General features: G+C 30.7%; 3 protein-coding genes and 1 non-coding gene across 7 annotated transcripts; all 4 read right to left on the reverse strand.

Annotated features, from left to right (window-relative positions):
- Nucleotides 1–1071: 1071 nt before the first annotated feature.
- LOC124459935 lies at nt 1072–2689 on the reverse strand. Its single transcript, XM_047009793.1, has 2 exons — nt 2674–2689; nt 1072–2606 (listed from the first exon to the last, which is right to left on the reverse strand). The coding sequence occupies exon 2, from the start codon at nt 2601–2603 to the stop codon at nt 1563–1565; it is 1041 nt and encodes a 346-aa protein (XP_046865749.1). The 5' UTR covers nt 2604–2606; nt 2674–2689; the 3' UTR covers nt 1072–1562.
- A 1460-nt stretch (nt 2690–4149) lies between these two features.
- On the reverse strand, nt 4150–17514 carry LOC6640899 (sialin). The gene is made up of 7 exons (XM_002063837.4): nt 17424–17514; nt 7866–7942; nt 7288–7442; nt 5184–5726; nt 4839–5118; nt 4534–4775; nt 4150–4465 (listed from the first exon to the last, which is right to left on the reverse strand). Exons 2-7 carry the CDS (start codon nt 7882–7884, stop codon nt 4307–4309), a joined length of 1398 nt encoding a protein of 465 aa, XP_002063873.1. The 5' UTR covers nt 7885–7942; nt 17424–17514; the 3' UTR covers nt 4150–4306.
- Nucleotides 6013–6084, reverse strand: Trnar-ccu. Its single transcript has one exon. It is a non-coding gene; the product is annotated as a tRNA-Arg (tRNA).
- A 4014-nt stretch (nt 17515–21528) lies between the features above and the next one.
- On the reverse strand, nt 21529–25530 carry LOC6640913 (arginyl-tRNA--protein transferase 1). 4 transcript variants are annotated; one of them, XM_002063838.4, is made up of 8 exons: nt 25310–25528; nt 24722–25186; nt 24492–24670; nt 22997–23146; nt 22702–22883; nt 22084–22247; nt 21874–22028; nt 21529–21804 (listed from the first exon to the last, which is right to left on the reverse strand). In XM_002063838.4, the coding sequence occupies exons 1-8, from the start codon at nt 25392–25394 to the stop codon at nt 21712–21714; spliced, it is 1473 nt and encodes a 490-aa protein (XP_002063874.2). In that variant the 5' UTR covers nt 25395–25528; the 3' UTR covers nt 21529–21711. The 4 variants fall into 4 exon arrangements, with proteins under 4 accessions (XP_002063874.2, XP_015034134.1, XP_015034132.1 ...); XM_015178648.3 differs by lacking the exon at nt 22997–23146 and adding an exon at nt 23194–23346; XM_015178646.3 differs by having other exon boundaries at nt 24492–25186; nt 25310–25530.
- Nucleotides 25531–25626: the final 96 nt, after the last annotated feature.

Consider the following 25626-nt stretch of genomic DNA (forward strand, 5'->3'; position numbering starts at 1 on the left):
TTTTTAAGTGTATTTTCTACTGTAATTAGATAAAAGTTAGCTGGATAGGTAAGTATAAAGTTTTTAGCATTTATTGTTAATTTCTCTATGAAAATATGCCAAAGAAATGTATTTTGCTCTTTGTATGAGAGAAAAGTGACGCCCATGCACGTGGTTCGATCTCAAGCCTAAAGAAGGGTCGTAAAATGTTCATTTGTGGGTAAAGGGACGCTCATAAGAGAGGGTAGGAAGCCAAAAAAGGTTAACGACCCTTGCAGTTTGCTTTCACTTTCCTCCCTTAGCCTAAAAATTGAGAAATTTTATGCATTCAACGCATGACTAAATATTCTAGTAAATTCCATACATGACCTCAGTATGACTCACTTACACAAAAAAAAAGAATCTTCCAGAATTAATATAAAGGTTTCTAAACAGTTTGGCAAAATTTTATGTAGAATAATTAAAGCAAATTAACTTGATTTTAAGACTTTCCTATTTGAAAAAACAATGACACCATGAAATGCTTAATTCAATACGCCTAAAATTAAATGAATCATTGGATTTTGGACATTGAACAAGGTTAAATAATAAGAAAATAAGTTAGCCAGTCGAGTAAATTGATTAAAAGAGAAGGTTTGGGTCAGGAAATATATCATCAATAATAGTTACCCAGATCTGCTAATTGTATTTACTACTTACTAATTACAACATTGTATAAAAAATAAGAAAGTGAAATAAAACAATCATATAAAACGTTATCCGGGTTTGAATCCTAGGCTTGTCTATGGATATAGTTTTCGTCTAAGCCGAAGGACTTGGTTAGTTAGATGAATAGTTTACAACTATGTCATATACTGATAAAAGATTCTTCAAAATAACGCATTTCAAATTTTGAAAAACTCTTGAGACGATATTCCCAATGCTCCAAGAAATATTTGAAGCTAGAAACTCATATTATATCATTGGAAGCTATCGAATATTTTCTTAAATGGTTTGACAAAAAGAAAGTATTTTACGTAAGGAAGGTTTACTCATTTAGTATTAGTATTTGTAATACCTAATTATAATAATAAATAATAAAAAAATAAAATATGTTGTTATATATGTCAGTGTAGTTAATAGGAATAAATAAATACAGTCAATATTACATAAAACATAGTTTACTTATTTTTACTTTATACACAATTCACATCTTGTAATAAGATGATGTTAGGTTGGAAATACATATAATAAAATATTGGCCCAGTCATTCAGGCAACTGAACAACGAGGATTCAAGGCCGTAGTTGACATGGCTTGTACATCAAAATCCTTAATAATAGTAATTATAATGAGATGTCTATGACTAATATTCTAAAACGATGACATGCCTAATTAGACATTAATACGTTATTTACAATAGTTATATTACAATAAACTTGTCCACAATTAGAATTAACTTCTTGAATATTAGTATATGTAATTGGGAAGCATTGCGGCTGGCTCATACATGGAACACTTCGATGGCAGGTAAGCTTTCGACTTATTTGAAAACCTTTTTGACGCTGCAAAGAAAGTACTTTTGATTGCACTTACCTACATCCGCTAAAGCTCTTGTTTTACTTCTATCTCGTCCTGGAACACTATTTCATAGTCCACATACTCCACATCTGGCTCCTGTTTGACATCTATCTTCTCCTCAAACTCTGTGGCATCCTCCCACTCTGGTTCGTGAATAAACTTTGATTCCTGCTCCCATTCTGGCTCTTCCTCCCACGGTGGCTCCTGCTTAAACTCTGTATCCTCCCATTCAGGTTCTCGATGCGATTCACATTCTTCTCTTTGTTCACAATCGAATTCCTCCTCCAATCCGGTGCTAAGATTTAGACTCTCCTCAAACTCTGACGTATTCTCCCATGCTGGTTCCTGCTTAAACTCTATCTGCTCCTCCCACTCAGCTTCCCGATGCAACTCTGAATTTGGGTGGAACTCTTCCCTTCGTTCTAATCTTGAATTTGCCTCCAACCCGTTGTTGAGTTCTAGCTTCTCGTTCTGTTCCGGCTGCAGCGGAGCCTCGGTTTTATCAAATTTCACCAAGGACCCTTTACCATGGTGGATTGCCTGCAGATGTTTCATGGCATTATTATACCGATCACTCTCGTACCAGCACTGTGAGCATTTATATCCCACAATCGGTTTCTTTTTCTCTTTCCGTTTCGGCTGTAGCTGAGCTTCGGTTGTCCCGAATTTCACTACGAACCTTTCACTACCAGTTTTATCGAATTTTACTATGGACCCTTCACCACCGTGGATTGCTTGAAGATGTTTCATTCCATTATGATACCGAACACTCTCGTACGGGCACAGTGAGCATTTGAATCCCTCAATCGATTTCTTATTTTTGTCCTCTTGTTCCGGCTGCAGCTGAGTCTCCGTTTTATCGAACTTCACCAAGGACCCTTTACCACGGTGGATTGCCTGCAGATGTTTCAGTGCATTATGGTAGCGATCACTCTCGTACGAGCACTGTGAGCATTTGTATCCCTTAATCGGTTTCTTCTTTGTCCTATGTCGTTCCGTATGCCGCTTAAGATTAAATGTCCGTTCCGTGTGGTAATTACAATCATCATATGGACATAAAAGCATTTTCTACCTTGGCGAGTTATTGTTTATTTTCGTTTAATTTGAATTAAAAGTATAAATTTTATTTTGTTACCTGGATTATAGCCAAAATAATTTCTTTCAAGCTAAAAAAAACAGCTGTCTAATTTCAAGTGTTGGAGGCGACGTTCATATGTGCTGCCAGGGATGCCACATTTCGGGTACAGCTGATTGTGAAGTACGCGGGCTTTTTGTAAAAGTTGTGCGCTCTATACTCCATCAAAACAAAATGAGGGATTAGTGATTAATATATAGATTATTATATAATATTCACCTGCCAGAAAATTATATTTATTTAGTGAATATTATTTTTGATTATTGATTCTGAAGAAAACAGAGGATCTAATTCAAGTTATAAAACATCAAACATTTGAAGTGACAGAATTTAAAAATTAACTATATTTTTTAAATACATAAATATGTATAAAATGTATCGGATGACTCTGCTTTCTTCTTGTTAGTTAATTGTATTTTAATCTTGCAGTAGTATAATTAGTTATAATTTTACAAACAATAGCAAACAGTATAGAAATTGTGCGATTTCTGCAAATACATAGTATTGTTTATAAGTTTCTTTCTACATTCACAGGTAAAAAATAGACAAATCGTAAAAGTTTATTTATATATGGCTAAATCATTTTAACTGGCCTAAAATTAGACTCTTCTGCAGCATTTATATTTTATTTTAATATTTCTGTTAGCTTTAAAACGAATAACAAAAGAAAATCTTACAGCTATAGCAATTTGGTTAGTTTTTAATTTTTTCATATACCCAAAATCTGGGAAACGAATTTAAAGCCAAAATCAAAGTCAATTTGGGCTATTTTAAAAAGATTTCTCCATCAAAGTAATCAAAAGTATTCGATTTGCATATCAATAAAACCAGTTCTAAAATGGGGATTCACTTAAATGTGGCACATAAATCGCACAAGACAATTGATTGGTTTTAAAAACAAAAACTTAGGGTCAAGGTTGATTTTGACTGTAACATGCTAAATTTCATATAAATTGCTAATGCTAATTTTCGTAATAAAGCAATACAAAAAATATTGATTTATTAAACAAACATCCTTCATTAAATTGCTAATTTAATTATCAATTATTAGAAATGAAATTTCCACTAGCGGCTAACCATTCAAAAGATCAATCTATACGAGAGGTTAGGCCCCCTTTTTTTTGGAGTGTATAAACCAAATTTGTATATATATTTTGATATCTTGTATTTTTTTAGAAAGCACACTTGACACACTAAAGTCATAGGCCGAGGCGACCATGATGTTAATGAATTAAGAGCCAGTTATTGTATGAAAAAATCCAACGGCAATGTTCGGTTCTTGAAATTGATTAACACTTGACTAATTGTCATATCAATTTGCAATATTTTTTTTTGCAGAAAAACCGCAACCAGTTCTATGACGGATTTTATATATTTGGTAAAGTGTTTCCCCCTCGTGTCGTGTCTAAGGTCATGTGATTAACTAATTTAACTGGTTTCATTTGGAGTTTTTTTTTTTTTTGTAAGATTCAATAATTCATTTTATAACAATAAATACAGAGTTTTATTTGTAATAGGACTCGTTTTTTCACATAAAAAAAAATGTATATATCATAATTATGGCAACTAATACTAGAGGAAAAAGTATATATATTTTAGGTATGTTAATGATTAAAACATCACAGAACAAATTTTATAATTTTGTATTGACAATATCCTCGCGTGATTCGGTGGTTTGAACTTCATTCCATTTTTGTATTTTACCCGAACCAAAGATCCAGAAAAATATAGCAGGCAATATATAGGCAGCAGCTCCAATAATAAATATCCAATGCCACTGATCGATGGTATTCTGTTAATATTTTCCAAAAAATAAATTAGAGACACTTTTGAAATTAATTTTTTAATATTATTCTTCACCTGTTCTTTGGTAAAGGCAGCCACAATCAAAGGTGAGAAAATTCCAGGAGTTGTGCCAATGCAATTAATAATGCCGTAAAGAGTTCCGGCATAGTTTGGAGCCAAATCCTGTGAGTTGGCCAAATTGGAGGCAGTTGCAGCGCCATTGAAACCCAATGAAATGGTCATAATGGCCACACACACATAAGGATCACGTCCAAAGTAGGCCAAGATAATGAGCATAATGCCCGGCAAGATGTGTGCTAGAAAAGAAAATAAAGTATTTAATATCGGTCTTCTACTTTTCAAGTGATCTTTCTACTTACATGGCAAGCAAAAGGCTTTACGCATCATTGTTACTGTCCACCAGCCACGTGAACGTATCCAATCGGCCACAGAGCCGAAACCAAAGGCACAAATCAAACGTGCCACATGTGGCAAACTGGAGAGGAACCCGGCAGATGATAGATTGAAGCCCAGGACTTCGCTAAGGAACTTGGGTGTGGCCGTAATCAGGAAGAAAAGACCCCACATGCTGCCATAATGCAAAAGCATCAAGGACCAGAAGGGCAAGGATAATATCAACTCCTTATATGGTGGCCATTTCTGTTGAAAATCATAAAGAATTTTAATTAAAATATTTCAGTGCCTTGAATTGAATGAATCATTACCTTCTTATTGCTTAGAGTATCGCCCAGACTTGTTTCAATATATTCGCGTTCTTTAATACTGATCGTACTATGTTGAGCCGGCGTATCGGCAACCAAATAGAACCAAACGGCCACCACAATCAGCACGAATATACCCACTATATAGAATGCCCAATCCCAGCCCATGTTCTCGATGATCAGTCCGCTGAGAGGCCATGTTATGACAGTGCCAAATGTTCCACCCATTAGGGAGGCAACAAACTTGCCCTTCTCCTCGGGCGGTGACCACTTTGAGACCAAATTGTGACAACAAGGATACACAACGCCGTTCATAAGGCCGATAAGGAAACGCACTGCAAACACAGCATATTTATCCCAGGCAGCAGCGGCGGGTGTAAGAGCTGTCAGAATGCCAGCCACCAGGCAACTGTAGCCGGCCACATTGCGTCCACCCATCATTTCGGCCAGAGTTCCAGCCGGCAATGAGGTGATCATATAACCATAGAAATAGGCGCCCAGCAGTAGGGCCTGATCCTGTTGCGTCCAATTGTAGCGTGGACCATACTAAAGAGGGAAAAAATGATTAATTAAGAGTTATAACCCATTTACTTCAATGATCTTAATAAGTAATTAAAACTATTTAGTCTTTAACAATTCAAGCGAGAAGTTATTTACCAATATCCTTTACCTAAGTTATATTAAAACTTTTGCAGGATAAGAAAATATTTAAGTGAGACAATTAAAATTTATGCAAAGCTTACAAAATTGGTAACCCTTTTCTTGAAAGTTCTAATTATGAGAAAATAAACAAAAATCAAAGAACAAAACAAAAAAGTAAATCCTTAAACTTTACTCCAGATGGGACTCGAACCCACAATCCCCGGCTTAGGAGGCCGATGCCTTTCCATTAGGCCACTGGAGCCTGTGACAACGGGCTTATTATATACACTTTTTCAAATGCCTCTAAATATGAGTTTATAATGTTATATTGAATAAATCGATTAAATCCCTTTTGTACTTATTTTCATATGCATGTACTTAATATGTGAAGAATGAAAACAATGAAGCATCTTGGTAGAAAGAGGTCATTTTCTGGTTTAAAATAAACTCCCTTTTAACCAGTATCAACTCAACCGTTGTTAGTTTTGAAAATTACACAAGGGTCACATCCTATCATCTATTGTTTTTAGACCAGTTTGGCTGTTTGCTATTATTTTCAATAACTATAATAACTATAATAACTATATAATTTTTACAACTGGTGGATACCAGATACTACGGATGTAGAACCTCTACGATACAGACTGCCTCTACTTTGAATATCTTTGAAAACACTTATTTTTAAGTTTCTTTTTTTTGAGAAGTTAAATGTTTTACCAATTGTTAGTAGACTTAATATTCTTTAATATTTTAATACCTTTCAAAAATATAATTTATATTCTTGAACTTTATTTTGGCTTTACTTTTTCTTGTTTTTTGAAAATATTGAATACATCCCTTTACTTTGCAAGCTTAGGATACATTATTTAGATGATCCAGCTATTATATGATACCTTGAAAAAAACAATCAATCCCATGAAGGGTATACCAATTGTCACGACAAAAATGAGCAAAGGTCTAGGAGTTGCATTTACTCAAAACTCTGTAAAAATATAACATTGACAATGGTAACCTAGTGGGAAAGATCTAAATCAGTCTATAATTTTAACTCATTGCATTAAAAACAAATCACTAAAATGTTTTTAAAAGTACTATAAATATATTGAATTGATAATAGGATATGCATAAACTAAAAGGTCTTAAAAAAATTCAAAGCGTTGTGGACTTATGAATAAAAACTGGATAACGTCTCAAAAATCTATGAAATTTTGATACTTATAAATAAATTCTATTATTTCTACACTCAATTTGAAGAAATATTTTAAACATAGCTTTATTCTATTTAAGAGTATATTGTAACCTAATGTTTGTGATACAAAATGTTGCATCTTAAAATCAAATTTTGGCTTTTCTCTTACAAATACTTTCTAATCTTTAAATATAAATTTCGAAATAATTTATATGAATAATTATTATTTAATCTAAGAAACTCTATTCCTACTGATAACAAATTCGAAATACTTACATCGGGAAGAGCTGCTGCTCCTTCGGTGCTATTATGACTGGCTGAATCCTCGACCATGGCAATTATATTAATGGACAAATTGACTCGCATCATATAGCTCAGCAGGCAGGCCATAAACAACATTATAGCCACATTGATCCGCTTGGGAACATAGACTGCAAACAAACGAAAATAATTGACAATAAATATTGATTATTTGCGAAATCATTATTGATAGTTTAATTTTTATTTTTGCGATTCGAGCCCCTCGCAGCACATTAGAGCAATTAGCAAATTATACAAATGGCTATATAAAGATCTACTACATCTATTGCAAAGAGAATTTGCCCCACGCCTCGTTTCATGATCATGACAAACTTTGATCGGTAATAAACGGCGCATGCTCAGCAGCAGCAGGTTTGTTTTTTTAATATTTGAGATTGTTATTTTCGGGGATTTCATTTGCGATTGGTCATAATTGGTGGAGCATCACGTGAAATTTATTTATATGGCATTTTTTGTCGTTGTCGTTGATGTTGTTGATTCCACTGAAATGAGAGGTTTTCGATAATTTAAGTTTGGGATATACTAATACTTACAACACGGCATGAAGGCCATTTTGGCAGCTTTTTATTATGGATTTCGATTTCGTTTTCTTTACTTCTGTCTGCGTCAACTGCGAAATGAAGGAAAAGAAAATAAAAATTTGGTTAATTATTTAGGAATACTTTAATAATAATTTAAATATGAAATGCAAATACTTTTCACCCAATTTATGTTAGATATCTTTTGAGAATCACTACTGACTTTCACTATATCATGATATATAGTGTTTCGGTATCAGTTTTGTCCATGTTTATAAGCACGTTTCATTTGGCACTTTGGCCCAGCCACGTGAAAAACATTTAAACCAAATTAAGTCATGAACACAATATTATAAATCAAATTATTTTGTCATCATTTGTAATGAAATTTTTGCACTCTTACGACACATTGATATGTGTTATAGAAATTATTTCAAAAATGAAATAAATATAATTTGTGAAAGATGATTTTCGACTTTACTAAATGCAAATTTAGACACATTTCAAACCGTTTCAAAGTATTCTTAGTTTTTTAAGTTTTTTTTTTTTAAAGAAGAAAAGTGAATATACAAAAATTAAGTTGGTTTTATTAGCTATTAGTAACTCAATCATTTTTTGTAGCTTCAAAAATTATGAAAAAAAACTTTCCGCAGAATATGTTATCAAAATGTTTGTTTGGCGCCTGGCAAAAAATGGGTTAATAAATAAAATTGGCCCATAACCGAGATTTCACCTCTGAAACTAGTCAAATTTTCCCTTTAAAATGCCCAATTTTTCCCACAAATTATGAGCTGGAACTGGCACTATGTCTATATCTATAAAAATATATTAATCATAAGCTCAGGAAGAGATAAAATTGAATTTTCAAAATCATCTTATATAGGCGAAAAAGATTAAAATTTTACTCTGAAAACTGTATTAGTTCATCACCAACCACAATTAGAACTTTACCACCTACACGAGGAGTTCAAAAAAAAAAAAAAATATTATGACTAAAGAAGATGATGTCAGGTGTCAGGTTTTAGCCAAAAGGGTGAGGTCTTGCATTGTGTGGTAGGATATTTGGTATTATAACAATTTTGTATTTCTAGTCAGAGTCATAGGTTTTTCACTTATCATAAATACCTATTCGTTTTTTTAAGATAATCTTCTAAAAATAAGTCTGTTCTTATAGTTTTGTAGAAAAGAATATTTAAAACATTTTGCATTATCATTTAAGGCAGATAAATCAATAGCAAACTAACCTAAGATACTAACTAACGAATGAGCGCTAAGTTAACTCACTGCTGAGATCACAAAAACTGAAAGTTTTTGTCTAGACAAATTATAGAAATTATATCATTTTTTCCCACTCGTAAGTGGAATCTTGAATGACCCTTCTTTTATCTGTTTTTGTCTTTGGCATTTCTGTAGGCTTAGCTTTGCATTAGGTTTGGCTAAAATATCAATTCTAATTGTAAGTGTTAGATAGAATTGTCTATTTTAAAAAAAGGTCTAAAATAAATCGATCTTCTAATCGGTTTAATTATACCTAAATACGTAGCTAGTCATTTTTTTCTTGAAACTTCATAAGTTTTGGCGGTGACTCATCTTTGGGTAGTCTAAGACATTGTCTCTATTGTCAGTATTACTAAGTATTACTGAAAATTTGTACTAAAAATTGCTTAAAATAAATTGAAACACTTCTATTTAATATCTCATTTTTATTTTCAACTAGATTTATATAATAATCTTACTATAGGCTTAGAGTTCTACTTAAGACTTAAGACTTTAAATTAAACAAAACTAGAATTTTCACTTTCACTTTAAGTTTAATTAAATTCCTCTCAAAGTACAGCCATCTCGACATTCTGAATGTATCCCTTTAAAAGAGTATAATCCATAACAAATTAACTTGTCGTGCAATTTTAAAGTGTTTTAAATTTAAGAGAGCCGTCCATCATTCCCTGTCATTTCCCGGCCGCTTGATAAGGTAATTGTTCAGCCACACGCTAGACCGATTTCCAAATTTCATCAATTTCTAAATGATAGATGCAATCGAAAAGCTATAGTAAAATAGTTTACATTTAAATAACCTCGCCCTTGTCTCATCTCCCAGCAATGTGAATTGCCCGGCTTTGGGGCAATTTTACAATTTAAACAGCTGCCTACTACAACAATTTATACTACTTCGTTTTTTATTCAACAAAAGAGACAAAATGTTTGCGCTGCTGCATTCAATATTCCGAATGGTCTATAATATTCCGATACATATATATTATAGACCAGACAGTTGTATACATACTACTAGCTGATTGGAAAGAAAAAAGAGAAAATTGTATTTAATACGTTGACACAGATTTGCAAATAATCAGCAAACGGAAAATTGCAATCGTAAACAAAATGAAAAAACATTTAATAGATCTAATAACATATATATGTTGCCATATATATTGCTATTTTTGGCGCCTCAATAAAAAAAGTGTATTGTTTCTCTAAATCATTGAACATCACATAAACAAATAAACTTTTAATTGATATTGACCATTCCGAGAAATAAGTCATAAATTGTATTAAAGCCGTCTTTATAAACTCTCTTTGTTTGCTGATAAAGCTCAGTGAAATTTCTCAATGGAATAGAAAAATTTCCCAAAATACAAGTAGAAAAGCAAACAAAGGTCTGATAGTATAAAGTTCATCTAAACTACGAGTATCAACACGCTTATTAGACATCTTATCATAGCTTATTGCAATCAATCTAGACACTAAAAGCTTAATACCTGAGCATTTAAATGGTTTGCTCCGCTATTAAACTGATAAGAAGTAATCAAACTTATCAGAATCTATAAAGTGGGGTTTTCTCAATCTTAAAATCGAATGGAATAGCATTTAAAAAAATTATTATATTAGAAATATGTTTTTTTTTGACAAATCTAATGTATGAAGATAATTCTGTTTTATTTAAAATTTGTTCAATATACAATTTTTTTTTAGAACCGGCCCTGATATCCGGATTTTTGTAAAAATTTCTGAAAATTATTAGAACAAAGTCCTTAAGAAAATTTTTTTTTTTTAATGAAGGTCTTGATAAATTTTGATTAAGAAGTTCTCATTTGGAAAAGAAGCCAAAATAATAGGTGTGAGCCTGAGGATTTACAAAATTTCCATATAAAAATTGTGTGACACGTTCTACTTTCAAATCATCATACTATCATCGAGTAAGTATAAAATGAATAATAAAATTTGATTAAAAAAATCTCGCCTATTTTTTACGTTTTATATGTGTTAAAAAATATTAAAGAAACACCTAGTAAGTGAACCTTTTTAGGTCGTTGTATTTACAATTCAAAATTAAGTAATATTATATGCTATCTCGTTCACTCTTGTAAGCACAAGTGGACTTTGACCTCCAAATTCACCTGTTTTCATTTTGATAGTTGTAAAATTTGATAGACTAAGGTATTTTAAAGAGATTGAAGTTTTCTAAAAAAAACATCTTTTACAAAAAAATTTACCAATTACGAAAGTCGATATGCAGAAGGGGCGTGGTTGAAAAAAAAAAACACTTTTAATATAGCTTTACAAATATTGCATATTTTGAAAACAAATAAGTATACGACTGGTAAACCTTTGGCATTTCAATGTCCAAAAATTGTATATACACATCAATTAAATTTGAATATTTATGCATAAAAACCGGCATTTGTCTTTTAATCTCTTTGTGGGAATAAACAAGTTTCATCTGTAAAAAATTGTTGTCTTTCTGGATCTAATTGTAGGTAATTGTATATAGATTGCTTGAAAAGACACTTAAGTACTTCATAAAGTTTTTTACATTGTTCGAGACTGACACCAGACATTAGATATGTCCAGATGGACTGAACTGCTGGCCTGCTGATATGATATAAAGAGCTCAGTACCTCTTACATCACAGGGTCTAGTGGTGATATTTTCTATACAAACACATATATGTCAAAATTCCAGTAAGAATTGTCGAGCTGAAAATACGCTTATTATTAAAAGAAAGACTATCTTATAGTTTTAATTCACTGAGCGAAAAATGAAATTGATTATGAATTATACCAAGACGACAATTTAAAGAACATCTTAAGATGGTTTTAAAGGAATTGTTATGTATAGGTACTTCTTTATATATTAAGATAAATACAACATCATTGAATATGAAAGGCACTTTTTTCTTTTAAAGAAAGTGTTAAATAACTGACCGGCCTAAATAATGCATTCTGTGTTAAAACGGGGCACCTGGTCATAAAATAGCGAAATGTGAGATGAAAAAATTTACGATAAGCATATAATCGGAATACTATAACTAACAATTTTATGTTTACTAACAAATAAGACACTTAGGAGTCAAGAAAATCGGAATCAAAATACGAAAATACATCTTAAAGTCTTGTTTTTTTTTTGTTTAGTAAATGCTTGATAATTTTCCTCAAAGATATCGCCTATCGGCCAAATTCAGGGAAAATACGTTTTCCCCCTCAATAAATATTTTCTTACTTAAACAAACTCAGCTCAGATTAAAAGTTTCCAATAAATTTATTTTTCCCCGGTTTTCTGCATTCTTTAAGTTAATCTCTCAGCAAACAAAACACAATGACTTAACTTAAATGTTAAAGCTGATAAAAAAAATAGTCGAACCAGCTCTTTGTGATTAAAATAGTCATAAATGGGCTCGCTTTCTGATCATTAATGATATTTTGTCGGTATATAATCATGTCCTAGCTACAAATCTTTTCCCAAATAATACCTATAATCCCTACTTTTAGTCAATTTTATCTTCTATTCTTTTACATAGGCGATTTATTTTGGAATCATGTTTTGTAATACTCATTTAACGACTCAATTTTGAATCTGTGTTTTATTGAAAATAATCAGTTTTTAACCAAAACTGGCTTTAAATAGACTCATCAAGGTGATTTCTTTAAAAACAATCTATCAAATCGTGGGTGGAATATTATGTATAACTTTTCCTTTGCTTTTATATTATACTTACTAACCTCAACTATAAATATTTTTTGTTACTCTTCACTATAATAATAAACTATAATAAACAAAAGTTAGCTGAGCTCTCTTGTAGTTCTTTATATCTTCTTTTTCTAGTTGTTATACCAAATTTTGCTTACTTATTTGTTGTATAAAAACAAAAAAACAATTTGTTAAACAGATGTATTTATGCTTATGTAACTTAAAATTCAACTTATACGTGCCAATAATTTGAATATAAAATCTGCCAACTATATACATACGTGACATCAACTATATGAATTACGTTTGGCCATTAATAAGACTAATAAGGCAAAGAATTTAAAAGTATTTATATAAAAAATTTCATAAGTCATTAATATGAAGAGCCACTGATACTTATGAAGTTTTAAGATTTTAATGACACTTTTAGTCATTAACTATAATTTAAGAGTTTATTTGAAACTTCTTTTCCCTGGATTAGCATCAAATATAATGTTTACATTTGAAACTTGTCTTATTTTAGTCACTCTCATCAACACGGAAATTATCTCACAATTCTTCAAGTCTGTCCGAATCTCAGGTAAAACATCTCGAAAAAGTGCTACTAATTAATTTGTCGTCAGCTTCTTCTCTAATCTGAGGCATGAGGCTTTTTATCATTTTCAGAATTTATGACACTTTATGAACACAGAGTGAATATTATAAAATATATATAACCAGTAAGATCTGGCAGGCGATAAGATGTGCAACTCACATCGTAAACTAACTAGCCTTCATTATAGTCAGGTTAAACGTCCATTAGCCCATAATCATTATCTTAATTGTGGTCAATATAAACATGTATTAGTATTGTATGTTTGTATATAGAGAATGCTGCATCGATTTGGGATTTTTAGGTGTTTCTAATCATAAAAGATTTGATTTATGATCCAAGAACCATAACAGTTTACAGTTAAACACTGTAGGTATATATATATATATATATATTATATTTACATATATATTTGAGTGAAATCGGAATAATACCTACAAAATTGTATAACCAAATCACGCATACTGGAACTATTTTACATAAGACTTGGCATGATTTGGTAATTTCTTTTCTGTTTTTTTTTTGTGAACGTTTAAACATTATTTTGTTTGTAGTGTTTTTTGCTGTTTTTTTGTTTTTTGTGTTGTTTGCTTTGGTTTTTCGATTCTGCAAAGTAATTCAATGGCAATGAACCGTATCTGGGAATTCAATTGTGTTTAGTTTAGTTTAGTTATTTAGTTCGGTTCTCAGAGACAACAAAATTTTGCACTAATTTTCATTTTCATTGAAATTGTAGCAGTGTTTTTTTTGTTTTTTTTTTTGTGCTTCTTTTTGTGATTTAGAATTTTTGCACGTTATAATTAACATTTAAATAAACACCAAACAGCACTTGCAAATTAAAAAAAAAAAATAATAAACCTGAACTGCAATTACAACGATTCGAATACAACAATAACAAAAATGCAAATTATTTTTTGTACAAGTATGAGTATTAAAAATATTAATTGTTTATTTCATTAACAAGTCGAGCTAAAATGTCTGATCAATACGCGAAATTACACGCTCTAATGCCAAAATCAAATTTGGTTGCATAAACTGAGAGAAACTTGACTCACTTTTCAGTACAAAGTTGTTAGGAATGAAAAATATCGAAAAAAATGTATATAAGTCTTTAAAAATTAATTAAGTCAAACCAAATAAACAAGGGAATAATTTTGGTATAAGTATTAAGCCTGTTAAGACTTGTATAAAAAGTTATGGAAATCTTCATTTATTAATTATTTTGACCAAATGAAATATAAAGTTTCAATTCAACTTTTTTAATAGATAAGAGATTATATAGCTTTTAATAACTGATCTGTCATTACTTGGAATCTAGTTATAAATTGAAATAAAAATTCTTAACACACGAAAATTTTAATATAGGTCAGAAAAATTACTTTTGGGTGGAAAATTGACCTAATTTCATTCCACAATAATTTTGTAAGTAAAGTTCACATCATTGATTTTAAATATACTTAACAACAAAAAAAGAAAAAAAGGTAAAGTTATGGGATTAAATCTTTAATTCTAAAAAAAACTATTTAAACTGAAACATTTTGAAAGATTGCTTTAGAATGTTTTTAAGGAGAATATTGACACCAGAATGAAATATCCAATATATCCCTTTCAATTCTAATTTTTTTATTTCATTCATGGATTTAGTACATAAAAGCCTCAGTACATCATTGCGATTCTAGAAGCCCTTCGTGACCTCTGTGACCGAAGTAAGAGTTCTTGTTAGCCCCTTTCTAGGCACTGAATTTGAAATATGTTTTATAAATTGGTATCAAACATTGAGGTCATCTTTTTATTAGGAGATATTAATGTCAGAATTTTGACACTTTTATATTTTCCAATTCAAATGTTTATACTCTCAAACAATTTTGACAAATTTGATTAAATATCTAGGACAAACAAACAAACATTTGGAGCAAACAAACAAACTATTTTTAAAGCTTCGATGCAATTATTATCAAAGTGGCTAAAACAATATTAAATAATAATAAAATTTGCGTTTGTTTATTTAATTTGGTTCAAATTCTAAGGTAATTTATGTGGAATTTTTGGTTAACAGGTTTGTTTTTGTAGCTTAAAGAATGACTTGCTAAAGTCCTTAAATAATGGAATATATAATTGTCAGGGTGGCAAGAATGTATTTCCTTCTGTATATTATAAACCTATCATGACTACTTCTATATTTTTATTAAATTTGTAGAGAAACGTGAAAGATATCTCTCAACTAGGATAAAAGAATGATTTCAGGATCTTCAAGTAAGCAATATGTACTTTTGTTTAACATAATTCGGAATAAGTTAAAGTATTTTATGTATTTTGGATTTTGAAATAAAACTTTGTCCCAAAAGGGTTAAACAAGCTTCTGACAATTCTCCAAAATGAAAAAATTTAATAATTGATATTTAGATATATAAGTAATGTTTGCTAGAAATAGAACAAAAATCACAACATGTTAGGATCATATGTTTTGTATATACATATTTTTTCCTTCAAAAGAACTCTTCTGAAACTTATGCAACATGTGCATAAATAAATTAAAATTTCAGTTAACTAATTAATACATCCCAGACTCTTAGTAGACATTACTTCTTGAAACTCCAACAGACATTTGAATTATGCAACATGCCATCGTAGCCGATTCAGTTTCTAATTATATACCACAGAGACAAATTAGTTCTGGTTTTTATTTGTCCTCAAGCTAATGAGTTGGTTTGTTTAGTTAAGCAAATTTTTATTTATTTCTTTCTTTGCATATTTGGATAAGAAGTAGACATAACTCAAAATATTTTGTTTTATTTGCTTTGGTACTCTTTTCTACATTCTAATAATTGCAAATACTTTGGATAAGAAAAAAAGTCGTTAAATTATAAAGATTTTCCACAAATATGGCAAAAATCTTTTTTAAGAATATCAAAACGTATTAAAATAATAATTTGGTTGGAAACGGGAAAAGACTTTTTAGCCAAAAGTTGATGAATGACATGTCAAATTCTTCTGCTCTTTTTATTGAGCATAAATTTTTGATCTCAATTCTCTATTTAATTAATTTATATCACTTTTATAAACATAACAAATTTGAGCGCATATTTATATATAATGCAATAAGGTAAGGTAAGTTAAATCATTTCTATTTAGGTAGAAATAGTATGTGATAATTTTGCAAAGTTTTTGAAATTAGTTTTTACTCTATCCATTTACCTATCACTTAATGCCAGAATTTGTTTATTTTTTAATGATTTTTGCCATGGATAAAAATGTTTGTTTATTAACATTTAAAATTTAAAGTTTATTGTCCTCTTAATAGTACTTACGATATAATTATACTTATTTTAAAAAAGTATTCACGTGTTGCAAATGAAAAAAACTCATAAAAAGTTTGAAAAATTTGGATACAAATATAATTTATAAATTATGAATGATGCTTGGAACAAATTATTTTGTTTTTTTTCGTGTTTTGGTTCAATGAATTAAAGTCAATAACAGAAACCAGTTATTATTCAAAATGCAAACTTTTTAACTAAAATGCAAATTGTCTTTTTAAAAATAACTCCCAAAAATAGCAACACACACACACACACACATACACGGGATGGCACGCACGTTAGACTGTTTTTTAATTTATTTTTTAGAGGGCACGTCTTTGTATGGATCGGATCGGATAAGAAAGTTTTTAACATTGACCAATCGACCAATGTTGAGATTTTCAAGTGAAAAGTTTTTCAAATTTCATAATTCACTGAACACCTACACACACTCGCCACACACACACACTCTTTTTTTATTGTTTTTTGGGTTTTTGTTTTAATAATTTTTTTTTTACTTTTTATTGTGACACACTTTTTGGTCATTAACGAAGTTTTGCATAAAACTTTTCCATGACCAGGCCCAAAGCATTATTGATTAAGAGATTTTGATAAGCATCTCCTTGAGATCGAATGATGATCGTAATGATGATAATGACGATGAGATGGGACGGAAAGATTGGAGGGGAGGGCACTTTCTCACTTATCACTCACATAAGAGATTCTCTTGGTTTTATTCCGCTATTGTAAATCCCTTGTCTGGAGCTGGAAGCGCCGCCAGCTGAGAACGTCGCGAAACGAATGAAGCTAAATCGCCAACTGCCAATGGTATATATGTGCACAGGTATATATATCTACATATATATATACCCATACCTACCTACCGTCGCTTTGGCCGAGCGATGTTTTTAGCAGCAGCAGCAACAGCGATCAACAAAAAAAAATAGAAGCAAAAACGGTTAAAAAATTGTTGAAATTATTTGTTGACAGTTGAACGAAGCTCTTTCCACCCGTCGTCGTCTTTTGCTAAAAACTACAAAAATATGAGAGCTTGTTGTTTTTGTTGTTATTGTTAATAACAATATCACAAAATCGTGCTAAACTATGAATCAATAGTAAAAATTGTGCTCCTACTCCTGGCTACTGCTGACTAATACTTCTTAATTGAAAACGAGCAAAGCGTTAAACAAAATGGTTATAACCAAATTTTTTTTCAAATAATTTTTATTTGTTTTTAAAGTTAATTTGTTATACCATCACTGGCCAAAGCTATATAAAAAGCAATCAAGTAAAACACCTTAAAGATTAATTGATGTTTTCGAAAACCAGAAGTTCAAAGTGAATTTGTCCAATCATACGAATATCTTTATACTCTACTCTGTTGATACTAGTTGAAAGAAATGTTAGTAGTTGGTCTTAGCCTCTCAGAGTTTTCGAATCGTTTTCCAATAAAAATCAATTTAAATTGCAATTTTTTAGGAACTCCAAGGAACTCCATTTTAAACTGAGTTTTTTAAAAACTCCTTCAATAATCTTAATATTTACAATATTTGGAGTTTCCAAACAGATATCACAAAAGTTCTTATTAAATGCATTACCGAACAAATGAATCTGTATAATGAAATGAATGTATTACTTAAATGTTAAAAAAAATGATGGAGTATTCTGAAAATTTCTAGTCATATGTCTAATTTACCCCCTCCAATGGCCGGAATTACCCTACCAACATTTATCAGTCAGATCGGCCACTGTAATCGAAACTGCCCAATATTTGTTAATTTATATAATAAGTATGTACTTATCAGATTACATTAATTTTGGCAAGATCATTTTAAATATAATATAAGCAAATTAAGAAACTAAAAAGTTAATTAATCACTCTTATTTCTGTAGTTATTAATTCGCATTTTTAATGATTAATCGCTTACAGAAAAGGTATTTTTACGGTCAAACGAAAAATTTTAAACCAAATTATTTAAAATAAAAATCTAACAATTGCTACAATCATAAGACATATTCACTCAAAATGTCTCTATTGATGTTTAAGGCTCTAGAAATTTTAAACCCGTTTGATAGAAAGTTATTCTAAGTTAAAGTAATTACGTTTTGTAAAATCAAAATTATGTTTTAAGTTCCTCAATTAAAGTAATATACTCTCATTGAAGGACAAAATAATATGCAAAATTGTGAACCCAAAATATATCTAAACACGTGCGGCTTCTGGTGCGAAAAGTCAGTGTACCTTCAAGATGCGAGGTGTGCACTTTAAATAAGTCAAAGTCTGGTTTAAGAATTTATTTACATATTATGAAAATTTATTAGCATACCCAACTAAAAGTTTCACATTTAAAATTTTAACAAATTGGTATTAAATTTAAAAAAAAACGTCTGCTCACCTATTTTTAAAATAAATCAATGAAACGTGATTGGATTTTTAGCAGTATGATTAATAGAATGTTTTTTTTTTAATACTTTTGTTTACCAAAAGCTTTGTAGGGGGAAAAAAAAGAAGAAATAAGAAGCATAAATGTTATGCAAATAAAAATATTGAACTTGTCGACCTAAAAGTAGCTTCTACAGATAAAATTTTATTCAAACATTCATTCCTTTTTGTTTTTTGATAAGACTTTTTTATTATTAATTTAATATATTATAATTAATTAAGAAAAAGAGTTTATCTGTTTAATTGCAATTGTTAAAAAAAATTATTAATTTTTTCGAAAATTGTCCAAATTACGTTCTGATGAGAAAGTTAAGACGTTGAGCATATCAAAGAGGGGTTAATCTTCCACAAAAAATCCACAACCCTTAATGTTTCATACGAAAACCTTTCAAGAATTTTTTATTTCAATCTATAATATGTAATAGTAAATTCCAAAATTAAATATAAATTATAGACGTGACTCCAACTGTTTTTTGAAATATCAAATACTTTCTATGAACTCATTCTATGAAGTCATTCAAACAAGTAAAGTGAGTTGTCAGACCTTTTACAAACTAAATGTATTCATGCAATGCTCAGGTGAATAAACATTCAAAAATTCTTAAGACTTTTTGGGTGGTTTTAAGACAATTGAAATCGAACCGAATATCAAAATTAGTAACTAGTCATACGATTTTTGGATATAGTTAAAGATATTATTGTACCATGGAAATCGATTTAAAAGATGGGTGTTGCTTTCCTGTGTTGCACAACTCGATGTCTTATCATTAAAAAAATAACCCATTTTTAGCTGTGTTGCAAAGATCTTAAGAGGAGCAATACAAGGAATGCAAATCTGTGGTCAATTAAATTCCACCTACATATTTTATTTGTGGCAGAAGACACTCTTTAGAAATTCGATTCAATGGTTCGTTGGCTTTTTTTTATTGTAACCTGTATTTAATTGGTTTTAATATCTAATTTTAAATTAAAATTATTTTTTTATTGCAAAATAATTTTTTTTTTAACACTTAACAAAACAAACCAACTAACAGCATAAATCTCTTTGATTTAAATAAAATACAGAATTAATAAAAACATTTAAAATTTACTTATTAAAGAGTCGAGCAATGGCCCAAAATGGGTTAAACTTTTGCTATATGCATAACATGTACCTCGATTCCAATTCCGAATGGTTGTTACGGAGTCAGATTTGAGTCAGACTTAAGCCAAGGTCTCAAATCGTTTGCCTTTAAGTAAGTAATTTCTAAATTTAATTATTTTTCTATTTATGTGTAAAATGTAGAGAACAATTCCAAGTATAAGTGGATAACTTAGTTCCAACCATTAATATTCAAGAATTATTTTTAGATGGTAACAAAAATTAAAATTTGAATCCCATACTCCAAAGATTTTAATACAAAATGCTTATGACAATAGTGTAAAAATTAATTTCATTTGCCAGGACTAAAATCACAAATGAAACCCAAGTTATTCAAGAACCGATAATATCTGAACTTTACTATGTGTTCGATTTTACTTTCATTTTTGATCCATTTTTTGTTTCAAGCTATATTTTTAACGTATATGTCAAGTATAGTATTCCTTTTTATCATTAATTCGGCATGTATTTTAAGATTACCCAAAAATTTACTAAACCATATATGAAATAAATTATTTACGAAGGATTGACGACGACTAAGACGACAACTTATACTCAAAAAGGTTTGACCTAACTCTCAGCATTTCATTTGGGTACTTTGAAAACATATAGAGCAATTCAAAGAATATTATTTTTTAGAATATTTGAAAATCCATAACGACTTCACTTTAATACAGTAGTTCAAACACACCTCTCGACCATAAAAATTTCATGTTTAATTAGCGCACCTGACAAATGTTTGTTAAAATTCAGAGAAGCAAAAAATAAAAAAAAAAAAAAAGAGCGCACTCTTAATATAACTTTTTAGATTTCCATTGCTGATTTGGCGTTACATTTTAATTGTTTAGCTAAGCAAGATTAGGTCTAATATTAGACACATCTTGTTGGTTGTATATATTGACAGTAACTTTCCAGCCACGTAAAATTCAAGTCAGTCAAAATAAACCATAGACCATTATTATCATCGACGGTTCTCTGATTGTCATTGTGTACGTGTGTGTGTGTGTGTTGCCAGGTAATTAGTTTTATTAATGCACATTTGCTGCCTGTTGTATGTTAATGATTTAGATAAGCTTCTACTACTTTGATAAAAACCTGTAAATGAGTTATCACAAAATGTTGAGAAAATTTTTAGTAGGTAGCTCATCTATTAATATGACAATTTAAGAACTATAACAACGTGATAGACTATATAACTACATATTTAAGATTACATTTGAACAATATACAAACAATTTATCAATTTTTACTGAGTATTATATTTTATAAAGCTGTATTTTCATGTTTAAAAACTGTTTTAGCTAAGCTTAACAAATGGGAGAAAAATAAAAACCAATTATTATTACAATTTAAAAAAAAAACAATTTCAAAGAGGTGTTATTATTATCATAACATTTTTTTTTTATATGATTTATATATCACTTTACGTAAATCATGCGTAGGGCACAGGTTTTGCCCACCAATTTGCTGTATTCAATAATCACATCGCGTTCACTATCAAATCCACAGAGCTGCCAAAGAAATGAAATTAAATGAAAATGTTTAATCCATCTCCATTTAAGTCAATTGATTTGACTGACCTGCACAAGACGACCATAGGTCGTAAAAGATTTGGCATCACGCAGCAACATAACATTATTCAAATGTTCATCTTCCAAAAACTCATCAACATCTTTGACATCGGGATCTGGACACAAACGTTGATACTTGGTTTCATCTAGTTTCGCACACATATCTAAACAAACAAACTTAAGTAAAATATGAACTGATATTTATATATAAATATTTACCATTAGTTAGCTCTAGCCAGGTATAGGTCTCGGGGCAAAGCAAATACGAGGCCGATAGTTTGCCCTTGTAACGCATTTTGGGACAGGAGTGTATATAAAATCCCATATAATAATACTTTAATTCTGGCACCTGGGCAGCAAATGATTGTACCAAGTCAATTTCTCTAAAAAATATATATATATAACAAATTAGTTAAAAATGTAAGCCAGTTAGATATTTCTCCATATATTTATTTCGTCTAACTTTCTGTATTCATAAAATTTTTAAGCATATTTTTGCTTTCGATTCTGAGCCAAAGTTCACGGTGTCAAATCGTTTGCTGCCTTTCTTATATGTTCAACGCAGGCTATAATTCGTTATAGCTGGATTCTACTGTATATAGTTTATTTAGTCCTAAAACGTTCATACTCTGCGTCTCATTCTGATCAAAATTATAATAATACTCTCTCTGTAATGAACAATTGTAGAATCTGCGACTTCTTCTAGAAGCTTAACAGTATATTTACTTCGAAACGAAGACTAATTAAATATAATTCTCTAACTATAACATCAAAGAATCAAGATTCCCCTTTTTAACCTATTTTTATCTTGGTTTAGTTATTTGAAAGCATTTTTACCTCAAAGATCCATACGTTCCCAGTGACAAAAAACTATAGTCAGGATCATAGAAAAAGTACACAGAGCTAACTGAACTTGGTAATATATCGATTACGCCAACAGCAATTAGTTTATTATCTAGCCAATATTGTTGATGAAATGAGCCATAGCCTTTATCTGGACCATCTGATGGTTGTTCGTGCTGCAACAGAAAAAGCGTTAACATTTTCATTTAGTTAAGTTTATAAATTAAAACAGCAAATGGATTAAATTTGAAATTGATTCAAAGTTTTTGTGCTTTTTTTGGTGAGCAACCTTCATGGGTGAAACTTGCAGATGATCCTGGTAGGCTTGACAATTCTTGGGCGGATCATTGTGTATGGTTATCTGATATTTCTTGTACAATTCATAGCTCTCGGCGAGAGTACGTTTAAATTCATCGCCATGAACGTTGACCAAACGCAACTGAAAAAGAAAAGGCATACGAATAAGTTAAACATTTGTTTAATTACCTTGAGGGGGGAATTAACCAAAAAGCGCTGCATACTAGCTAGTGTAAGTCGTGCGGGATTATCATTATGAATGGCTATTTGATATTTGCGGTATAACATATGCACTTCATCCGAACAAGTGCGCTGTGTGTCTGACGAATCGACCAAAACTATCTGCAAGAACACAAACAGCACAAAGACAGGGGCGGGATTCAAACACAAATACATGCATTCGAAAACATTGGAAACTCAAATTACAAATGGTAGGATAACAAAACGTATATATGCATGTATGTATATGTTTGTATATAAAATAAATACATGAATGTGTACATATGTATGCATTTTGTAACATTACAATGAAAGTTTATGTGTTTTAAAGGTGTTAAAATCCAAAAAATCGATTTTTTGTTTTTAATATTAGTTAACACACAATTATCTGAATCTATTTATTGCAAACTTTGGTTGATTATGAATCAATGAAGAATCCACAAAGTGAAGACGATGGAAGTTTTTACTCCCAAGAATGATATTTTATCTCTGAAGTTGTTAAAATTTCCAAACCAAAACCTAAGATCTAATTTACCTCCTAAAACAAGCGATTACATCCCTCAAAAAAACTATACCTATACACTTTGTATCCATTTTTTCTTGTTAAAATTTTAAATTCTTCAGATGCTTTTGCGACAACATAAAAAATATTCGAAAATTTATAATTACTTTGAGTTTTAAAAACATATTTAAAAATACATTCTGGTTAATATTAGGGAGTATTTTTAGATCTTTGTGTATTCTCTTGAAATTGTAAATTAGTCTATTTAGCCTTAGTAATGAAGAATGTTATATTCAACTTTTTGAAGGTCAAATTTCTTAAATTGTATCTAGAATCGATTTAGCTTTGCTGGCGTAACTTTTGCTTACATTTGATATGTGTATTTACCAAGTTATTCAAGGCAAAGCAAAATGCTTCACATGATTACTTCAAGCAATAAATTTGCTTGCGTCTGCAAATAATTTTGTGACTCACAGTCACTCGACTTATCTAATAAGGCTTTTTTCATTGCAATAAGCGTATGAGTGTTGTATGTTTATAAATTTTTTAAAATTCAAGGAATACATATAAAAACTGCGCTTTACGATTTACTTTCTATTCCTGTTTCACTGAATCTAGTACACATTTGTTATTCACTACATTTGAAAGATAACATCATGCATAAGATTGATGGATTTAAAGGTGAACATAACTGAACTGTATGATTTTGATGTAGCTTTCTCTCCAAATGTCCTAAAAAAGCTTAAAAATTCCCTTAGCTGCTTACCTTTAGTTTATGTTTATCCGTGTCTCTGGGAGTATTCAAAAAGTCGCGCAAACTTTTCTCGGCTGTAGCAGATTTGGGTTTCTCTAGACGTTCTGCATTTGATCCCAATTTGGCTTGCCTTCGCTCCAGACGCATTTGTTTGGCCTTTTTACGGGGCGGATTCGAGCCAATACCACCAGCTAAGAGAAAATTTAGAGTTAACAAAGGAAGTCGAAAATATAATGACTCACATTTTGTAGATGCCACTGATGATCCACCGATGATGGCTCGTTCTGCCTTCTTTAGTTCTTCGCCAGAAGGTTTTTCTTGGACATTCTTCTTCTCTTGAGCCAAATTGGTGGCCACCTGCTCAACATCTATGGCAGTGGGCTTTCGATCGGGCAGCTGAGGTTGTGGTTCGCTGATATTGACGTTACTTCCCTCATCACAGGTTGCATTTGCCGAGGCCGATGGGTCAAGGTCATCATCTTGTTCCTTTGACTCTCGCTTGCCATCACGTAAGAATTTGTTAATGCGGCGTAATGTACGCTTATTGGACTTGGTCAGTTTGAACTCCAAGGCATCGCATTTGATGGTGTAGCAGGGGCAACAGGTTGCATCATTTATCGGCTTATAGCAGTAGTTTCCGCATCGGCGCCATCCACGATCAATAAGATCTTGATAATCTTGACAATCCAAGCGATAAGCATGCATACCTTGAATGACGCACAATACAAAAATTAATTATACATACACACACTATTTGAATGTAATGTAATTCATTGATTTACATAGGGTCATTGCACCAGGATAATTTAGTTTTTAATTCTTGTTCTTACCGTGAGATTTGCTACAGTTAGTCCCCGTGCAGTAGCCGCATTTGCTCTCCTGCTCGCCAAAGTACTGCACAATGCTAGTAGCCATTTTGTTTGATTTCTTAACTATTTTTCTTAAATTCCTCTATTTTTATTTCAATCCATTCCATTTAAGTGCAAAATTCAATACAAAAAAAAATAAAAGAAAAAAAATTAAACCTGACTGATATTGCGAAATTTTGCCACTATTTTCATTGGCTGCTCATTTGTAAGCACTTAATTGCTGGTCACATTAAAACTATCGATATAAAAAGCACATTAATCGATATAAATTTTGTATA

This window comes from Drosophila willistoni (genome assembly GCF_018902025.1).
Source record: "Drosophila willistoni isolate 14030-0811.24 chromosome 2L unlocalized genomic scaffold, UCI_dwil_1.1 Seg168, whole genome shotgun sequence".
Lineage (NCBI taxonomy): Eukaryota > Metazoa > Arthropoda > Insecta > Diptera > Drosophilidae > Drosophila > Drosophila willistoni.